Source organism: Adiantum capillus-veneris, chromosome 11 (assembly GCF_014529385.1).
Source record: "Adiantum capillus-veneris isolate H3 chromosome 11, ASM1452938v2, whole genome shotgun sequence".
Classification (NCBI taxonomy): Eukaryota; Viridiplantae; Streptophyta; class Polypodiopsida; order Polypodiales; family Pteridaceae; genus Adiantum; species Adiantum capillus-veneris.
In genome coordinates, this window is record NC_140941.1 from 89,289,454 (window position 1) to 89,298,728 (window position 9,275).

The 9,275-nt window shown below is 43.8% G+C and overlaps 2 protein-coding genes across 2 annotated transcripts in view; both read right to left on the bottom strand.

Annotated features, from left to right (window-relative positions):
- TGH (SWAP (Suppressor-of-White-APricot)/surp domain-containing protein) overlaps positions 1–5,546 on the bottom strand; it is a 51,056-nt gene extending 45,510 nt beyond the window's left edge. Inside the window, exon 1 of the mRNA XM_086523339.1 lies at positions 5,233–5,546. Within this exon, the coding sequence (XP_086379465.1) occupies positions 5,233–5,361 (129 nt within the window). The 5' untranslated portion in view covers positions 5,362–5,546. The remainder of the gene's footprint in view (positions 1–5,232) is intronic.
- A 263-nt stretch (positions 5,547–5,809) lies between these two features.
- Positions 5,810–6,238, bottom strand: LOC147447618 (uncharacterized). Its single transcript, XM_086524373.1, has one exon. It carries the CDS (start codon positions 6,236–6,238, stop codon positions 5,810–5,812), a length of 429 nt encoding a protein of 142 aa, XP_086380499.1.
- Positions 6,239–9,275: the final 3,037 nt, after the last annotated feature.

Here is a 9,275-nt window from a genome sequence, read left to right on the forward strand (position 1 = left end):
GGAACCCTTGAGCACATTTCGGAGCACTCATCTTGAGCAAAGTCAACATTCACTTCCATTGCACCTTACATCCTGGGTTGTTGGTTTCCCAGAAGTATCTCATCCAATAAGGAATATTCAATGGTTGGCACATCACGATGCAACACGAATGCTCACATATGTATGTTACAAGACATGGAAACATAAAGCCGTCGATGAACACTCCCCCCGTCAATAACCATCCACGTCCGAGCCATGAGCTGTTCAACAACTCCCTCATCACTCCTCCCCAATAACCTAAAAAGGTCCAAGCGGGAGATATAGAGGCCTTTTACAACCAAATGACCCCAAACCGCAACGTGCGTCGTTTGGACATTTTCCAGCATACAACGAAACGCTCTTCAGACATCCCGTCTGCGTCGTTTCGAGGTTTTCAAGCATACAACAAAACGATCCCCAGACATCCAGTCTGCGTCGTTTCAAGGTTCATTCAAACAATACCAAAACAGTATTTCTCACTACTGCACCCGGGAGTAAAATTACCAATCATTGAAACCAGTATTAAAACCAGAGTCAAACAATTCAAATCGGCACCAAGATAGGTTTAAAACAAACACCATCCATTTCAAACAAGATCAACAAACAATTTCCCAAACAGATTCAAACTTAAAAAGCAGTCTCGACATCAGTCAAGCTCGAAAAGTTGACTGACTTTCCATCCTGAAACATGCACCAAAAATTAGGGTTAGGTTCTTTCCATAAGGTCGTAGCCGATCGTGGCATGATCCATAAACTCTTGAATAGTCGAAACAAGCCTCGACAAGCAATGTTCTTATGGCGGTGATGGTAGTCCCAAGATCGGCAATCACACTGGACCTCCAAGGTTTTTAGCTCGAGAAGAGACACCTCGTGAAAGATGTTAAGAAATTTCAAGTCGTATTCTGCTAGGGTTTCTGTGGCAAGCATTTCAGGATACCCCACTCTGCCAGAAGCTACCAGACACCATATAACTTCGGGCAAAAATTTTCTTGAAAGCTAGCTTGCTAAGTCCTTGGAGTGTGCAGCTTGGTTACTATAGACATCCACCACTGCGTGGCATTGCCTCTGAGAAAAACGGAAGCTCAAAAAAAAATCAATCCTTCTCTGCAAGTGATCTTTATGGCTTATGCCCTGCAAGACAGAACGATGAAGACAGGAGCACGCCCGATGCGCGATGAAGTAAGGGTGGGAATGGCTAATAAATCCGGGGTCGAGACATGAAGATTCTTTCATAAAATTTCCAGTAAACTTTGGAAGCGTCAACTTGCTCTGTTTGCTCTTTGGTGGGACCGGTATGCTTTCAGAAAAGCACACGCCTGAAACTCTAATACCATTGTAACGGGGACAGGCACCACGTGCCAAAGGAAAAGAACAGACTGAACACTTTTAGCACTTCAAATAAGACTGAACTGAAAGAGAGAGAGAGTGCACGGCACACGAAACGGAGAGTGGCGTAGTTCCACCCCGAGAGAGCACTCACCCCAAACCTTGGCGCCCCTTTCGTTATTTCTTTATATTTCTTGAACTCAATACAATGCCGGAACTCGCGCTCTGCACCTTCACCCGGAAGAGTGCAGGAGAATGAGCCCTTTGCACATATTTAGAGGCCCTTGGCCTTGAAAAACAGTTACATGAAAAGCTTGAAACTCCAAAGCATCTACCCAAAAGTTGGCGCTGAAAATCAGCCACCATAAATCACGGAAATCCGTAAAGGCTGCCACGTCAGCAAGTCAGCCCAGATTGCGGAAATCCGTATAGGCTGCCACGTCAATAAGTCAACGCAGATTGCGGAAATCCGTACAGCAATTGCCATGTCATCAATTCTCCACGCTAGAGTTTCAGTGTGTGTGTGTGTGTGTGTGTGTGTATGTGTGTGTGTGTGGTCCTGTTTTATTTAAATGTCTTTAGGTCACTTGGGGCCCATCGGACAGGGTCCCATAAGTTGGTAGGAACTTCTTCCGCTTCTTCTTCTTCTGCTACGTCTACTTAGGGTTTAGGTCTTTGAGCCAAGATCTGCAGGTTGGCTCCGTTCTTCAATGGCTTGACACGTCAGCAATTTGTGACAAACTGGACATCCAAACCAATCCAAGAGGCCAAATTTAGAAGATAAGTTGTTCCAACTTATTAAGTCCTGTCTGATGGGCCAGGGGATACTAGAAGTTACAAGAGGAGTTGAATTGTTGACGTGGCAGCACTGTCCAGAACCTCCGCAATTCGCTTTGGCATGCTACCGTGGCAGGCGGTGCGGATCTCCACGTTTCTGCCATGTGGCAGGCTGTAACGATTTCCACAAATTACGCTGGCTGTTTTGGGAGTCTCCAACGCTAGCTTTTGAGAGCAAATGCTTTTGAGGGAAAGTGCTTTTGGACTGATTGCTTCTAGGGCTCTGCTTTTCGGTATCCCTTGTACTGTTTATAAGAGCCCTTGGGGCCTCACTCTACAAAGCATCTTGACACAGAGTCTGAGAGCAGAGGTCCCTCGGGAGTTGTACTTTGCAATGATCAATAATAAAGAAATACTGAAAGGGGCGTTAGTCTTTGGGGCCAACGCGGAACTCCGCCATGCTCTCTCTCTCTCTCTCTCTCTCTCTCTCTCTCTCTCTCTCTCTCTCTCTCTCTCTCTCTCTCTCTCTCTCTCTCAAAGTTCAGTAATTCTGAAGTTTCTCTTCGTGTGCTGCTATTGATTTCTCACTTGGAGTGTCCAAGCCTGTTACATCGTCGAACACCATGTCTGTGCATTCCCTTTTAGAAACGATGTCGTCTTTCGTACTTTTGAGGCTTCCAAAAAGTTCTCTAGAAGAAAGCGGTGTCAAATTTTTCTATGACGGAAAGGGCTCGATGGGAATCCTTAAAGCTCAAAAAAGTGTCAAACCTTACTCCTTGGCCCCCATTCTTTAACTCCTTAGTCTTCTTCTTCTACTCTTTCAGGTAGTACTAAGTGGGTCGTAATAGGTGATTCTTCTAATCATCAACTTTTTCTTTAATTTGCTTTCTTCGACTTGCTTTTCTTGTTCTTTATTCACTTCTTCTCATCCTCGCTGGATCTGGAAGAAGAACAACCGTCGAAACTATTAAAAGACAAAGAACAACTCGGATAGTCCTTGAAATGAACACGCTTCTTTGATCCACTCGTAGTCTCAAAAGTCGATTTCCGACCTAAATAGCCGGTAAAATCCTTGGAGTTGCTGCCCTTTCGAGAGTGCTTTTTGGCTTTCATCAATCGATTGTCTTTATGTTCAAGAGCTTCATCAAACTCTTCTTGTGAGTACAATCTCTGCTTTTCTACACCTAGCTTTGCTTTGGTCTTCATGGCTAACTTGATTGGAGTGTGGATGGTCTACTGCCATCTATAGTGGACCTCATCAAGCAGATGGTTCTCTAGATATTTCACATAGTTCAAGTCCTTAAGAGTACTTCATCATGCCCTATCCACAAGTGTCGACCTAAAGCTCGCACTTGTACTCCGTCCGTCAAGATCCCCTGCCAAAAATTTGCCATGGTCTTCTCTCAATTCCTCGGAAAAAGGCTTGCTTTCATTGGAATTTTTGTTGGTTCTCTTCGTTTCCCCACTTGCGGTGGAGTACTCTTCATCCTCCTGCAAACCTGTAGTTGGTGGGATATTCTGTCTACCGAATTCAGTGCTAGAACCCATGTGCGCTGTAGAAAACAAATCGGATCCTTCGTAGGGGAAGAATCGTCTGAGCTCTGATACCACTATACTAGGCTTGGATACGCGAGCAAGAAATCAATAGCAAAACACAAACAAAAACAGCAACAACTGAACTTGAAGAGAGAGAGAGAGAGAGAGAGAGAGAGAGAGGAATCAACACGAAGCAGCGTAGTTCCGCTTCCAGATGCATTGGCTCCAAAGACCGGTGCCCCTTCCGATAGTTCATTCTTTATTGATGATTCACAAAGTACAGTAGGTAGGAGCACCTCCTCTGCAGTCTGCACATTGTAGAGAGCTAGAGAGGGCCCCCAAGGCTAATATTTAAAGGCCCGAGGTCAAAAAGCATCAAATATGAAAGCTTGCACCCCTAGGGCTTTTTCCTAAGCATCCTCCACAAATTCCATGATGTCCATACAGGTGCCACATCATCATATTTTGGGGTTATGTACTTGTCCAGCTCGATCTGGCCACTTTTGAGCATTTAAATGAGGTCCTCTTCATTTGAAATGCCACATCATCACATTTGTGACATACTTTCCAATAAAAATGAATTGGGGGCACCTACTCCATCACCTACATACTCTCTTGCACTCCTTCATCATCACCATGAAGCACCTATTCCATCACTTTATCTACTACTGGCTCTACTCTTTAAAAATTCATTTATTTGACTAAAGTCTAAAGGAGAACTAGAGGAAAGTCTAAAGGAAGGAAATAACAGAAATGAGCCGCTCAAATGAGTTATATAGAGTGGAAGTGCCCTTCCAATTCTTTCTCTCTTGCATCTTCCATCTTCCAAGATAATCTATTGGAAAATTCTTCAATAGAAATGAATTATGCTGCTACTAATACTTCTAAAACCCCTAGACATTCTCCTAAGCATAGATCTGTTGCTATCTCTAAGAAGTCTAAAACCCCTATGAAGCACCAAGAAAGGTGGATAATTTGAGTATGTTTCCACCCTTGAACTTGAAACATCTTGAAACTATTGTGCATTTCAATCATCATTAATGCTTGCATCAATCTCATTAGCTTTAATTTTCCTCGCCGATTTTGGTCATGTATGACATCATTTTTTATACAAATATGGTTCACCATACGAATACGGTTCCAACTAGGGTTGCAACTTTTGATTGAGGCTCTATCCACAACCACCAAACAATTTTGCAATATTTTTAAAGATGTAAGTGGCCCTTCAGTGTGGAGTTAAGCCATGACAACTTATCAGCATCGAAAAGCTTTGATGACAAAGAAAACCGTTGTCCCCTCGAGATTGATTTTGAGTGAGACTATGTGATGCCAAAATGGCACCAACTACCTCAACTCATTGCAATTGCACATGGCAATGGAGAACAGACAAAATGAGTGTGACCTCTTTCCTGTGAAAAAACCATGCTAATGAAAGCCAAAGAGGGTTATTGTTATTTCAATGAGATTAGAGTAGCTCTGGACTTAGTTTGCAACATCTCAAACATGCCAAAAGCACATTTAAGCACCCATATATTGCACTGCCATAATGGGACACGGGGGTGGTGAAGTAAATACCTCTTGGGAGGAGGACCCAGCTCGCAACCTGCCTTGATCTAAAGCTTGTCTCTTGCGTTTGTTGGATGTTATGTCTTCTTCTCGTTCCAATGGAGTTCCAAACGCAACATAGTCATCCTCATCCTCCATATTTGGCTGCGGAATCTACTATTTTATGGCATTGCTAGCTCCACAGAAACAAAGAATCCCTGAGAAAAGCACGAACCGAGCGCCAAAGAGATCCTCCCCCTTTCCTCCTGCGCAGTCGGCCTGTTTTGCTTCTGTTGTTACGTGACAACCTTATAAATACTTAGCATCTTAACAATAACTTATTATTATTGCGAAATCACAAACCTGATCGCAGAGAGACAGAGAGAGAGAGAGAGATTTTACGTAGTAGGAATACTCCTAAGGCTGGGTTCACATTGAAGAGGCGGAACAGAGGCTCCAAAAGTTGCTTTTTCGGGTGGTAGAGTTACATAATGCACACTTTCGCCACCCATTTGAAAGGAAGAAGCATTTAGCATTTGCATCAATAAAGCATAGTACAAACCATAGCATAAAATTTATTAAATTGAATGCATTTGTTACAAAAGCTCTAACTTGAAGATGATGATGAATCTACTTCCTCTAAAGCCTCATTTCCAAAAATTTCTTGGACATTCATCCGTGCCTGCTCTTTGTACATTGCCTTTGCAATATTGTCTCGCCTCTCGGAGCCTACTCCAAGGTCAATGGAACCTCCTTCATCGCTGCCTTGAGCACGCTCCATAGCCTCCTCTACTCTGACTTCTCGTGTTGCCATAAGCTCCATCATGGATGTAGCACCTGCTCTTCGATCCTTTGTCGCACGCCCAACGTGACCCACCAGTTCTGCTTCTGCCTCCCGCACCCACTCCATATCAAAAGATTCTCCATGAAAAATACAAAGGTTGTGAAGCACAAGACAAGCTGCTACAAGATCTGGCACATAGCGTAGATTCATGTCACATCTTTTCAACAAAATTCTAAACCTTGCCTTCAACATTCCAAACGCTCTCTCAACTGGCATCCTTGTACTGGATTGAATGAAATTCCAGTAGTACTTGAGGCGTGACAGCCCTTCTTTGCACCCTTTGAAAGGCACTAGCATATATGACTGTGCCGGATAAGCGTAATCACCAACCAGACAATAGTTGCCTAGCTCCCCTGTTGCACATCTTTGTCCTAGCTCACTTCTAGTGAAATTCAAGGAGTCATGTGCTGATCCGGCCCATCCAACATCATAATTCCATATTGAACAATTAGCAGATATGATTAGTTGCAACAAAATAGAGTGGAAACCTTTTCGATTGAAGTAGTTGACATGGTTGTCCCTTGGTGCAATGATGGGAATGTGGGAACCATCTATCGCACCAACAACAAAGGGGATTCCTCTTGCAGCTTCAAACTCGCGCACCAATGTCGCAAGTCGAGAGCATGTGAGCCATCTGATGTACATATCCCTAAGGCCAGATTTCACAATTGCCTTGCAAAAATCAAGTACAATTCCACAAGATGTACTCTTGGCACATCCATAAGTGTCACCAAGGCCCAAGAGTCCATCTCTAGTAGCAAGTCTGGTAAGAGCGATTGCTACTCTATCTTCTATTGGCACAGCCTTGCGAAAGTTTGTGGATTTCTTCTGCATGAAGGGTGCAAGCTTCCCACAAAGGTAATCGAAGGTTTCCTTGCTGACCCTTAGACGCCGCTTGAACATGCTAGCATTGTAAGCACTTAGAAGATAGCATCGAACAAATCCTTGTGGACGTGGGTATGCCCACGCACGCCATCGTTCATGACCACTCCTTCGGTTGGCGATCTTCTTAAGGCTTACAGACCGTGCCATGCACTCGTAAACATGCAACCAAGTTTGCACTATGGACTCATCATTGCGAAAGCTGGGCTCCTTTAGCAATTCATAAATGGCTAAAGAACACAACCATGCACAATAGAGAGCCATTTCCTTGGATATGGCCATTAAATCCTGCAATCGTTGAAATGATGCAAGATATTTAGTACATGGTCCACTTTAATTTACTGCATTTTTATCATACTTTGAAACCTTGAGACATTTTCATACACTTTGCAAGCACAACAATAAAATCTGCAAGCTTTGATAGCTTTGACAAATTACAACAAAACTTTGAAAAAACATAGAAGCTGTGAAAAAACTAGTTGTCACCCCCCCCCCCCAGACTCCTTCAAAAAGGGCGAATTAGGAGAGATGGAGGGAGAGTTCATCATGGCTTGGTAGCCATGAGGTGGCATGTGGAATGAAGGGTGGGGATATGGATAGTAAGTGGATTGAGAAAACGGAGGTTGGGAGAGAATAGGGTTGTCATCTTCCTGTTGGGAATCGAAAAATTGATTTGGTTTGGAGTCCATCGTACCTATACCGCAAAAAAATAATAGTGTTAAAGATGTGCACACAAAGTTGAGATCGATGCACAAAAGTGTGAATCGCAAAAATCAATGCGACCTTAATGAGCCGATTTGAACCGCCGTTGGCCGCTTGACGCTTCAATCCTACAAGAACGCCATCATATAAATGTTGGTACACCATAGAGCATATCAAACAAGCTTAATGTTAAAATAGAGCATGTCAAATAAGCTTAAAATTTGATATTATCCACTGTGCTTGTAGAGTCCAAAAGAGCATGGCCTTGTTCTCTGTGTTGATGTGACAGACTCACAATAGAAGATAATGATACATTTTATAAAGAATAAGGGGGGGAGGAGGGGAAGGTTTCATGTGCCTGTAGAATCCCTCAAATGCAAAAGAGCATAGTCATAGCCTTGATCTCTGTGTTGATGTGACAGGCTCACAATAGAAGATTTTGCTCCATTTTATAAGGAAATGGGGGGGGGGGGGGGGGTGTTCTTTTGTGAATGTTGGAGTGAGAGCCGTTTTTTTTTTGTTTTTTTTTGGAGGTGGGGAAGGTATTCTCCTCAAATGGAAAGGAACGTTGAGACATTTTTGTTTATTAATAAAGTGGGATGGTTATAGGCTAGGAAAAGTTAAGCTGAGCATGGCGGGTCCGACGTCCGACGTGGAGGGTGGAAGCCCTTTGGGTGAAAGGGGGGGGTGTTGGGGGGTCGGAAGCAAAAGGGGGCAACCCTTCCATGCACTGGCAGCAAACAACACGCAGTTCCGCCGCCTACTATGAACGTGCATGTCCACGTGGGCACATTTGACAGGCTGATGGGTTCACCTGCGTGCTGCTGCCACCTACTATGAACCCAGCCTAAGAGACCTCAAGAGGTATAAAAAATGGACAATAAGTGTCCATTCCCCATAATACCTGCGACCCCTTGGCGATTGGCGGAGGCCGAGAGCCATTGGGAAGCAGGTATTATGGGGGAATGCACACTAAGTTTTTGTTCCCGACCGTCAAGGGTCCGAGGCAGGGGGCCCAACAGAGCCAACACTATTTGTGGAGGTGCACCAAAGGCTAGCAACATAGCAATGGCCAACCGAACCAACAACTATTTGTTGACAGAGGAGGAGGCACTGGCAGGGAGCTTGCAGCAAAGAACCTGGTTCCGATTTCGTGTGCTGAGGTGGCACCGTTCCATTGTTGCAGGTGCAAAACATGCGTAGATTTTTATGTCTGCTTACTTGACACACAAAATCATTGTGTCTGAGTGGATAGAGCACTGCCACTAATTTTGGTTATTGATGTGTCGTAAATCTAAAAGGGATACTGAAATTGCGCTCATAATGGAAAGTGGATGTACGGCCCAGATCCACTGCCCCCTGACCACACCAACCTTGATAGATCTATCCAACAAGTCCTAAACTCGAAAACGAATACTCCAGAGGAAACTTTTTTTTTTTTTTTTTGGGGGGGGGTGGGGGGGGGGGGGGTACTTTGATTACCTTTGCACTTACAAGCTCATTGTGCTAAAATGAAATATAGCATAAGAGAAAGATTTATTTTGAATTTGTGCTAAAAAGAAATATAGCATGAGAGAAAGATTTACTTTGATTAGCCTTGCACTCACAAGCTCTTTTTTTTTTTTGCAGACTTGTCAACAAAGTA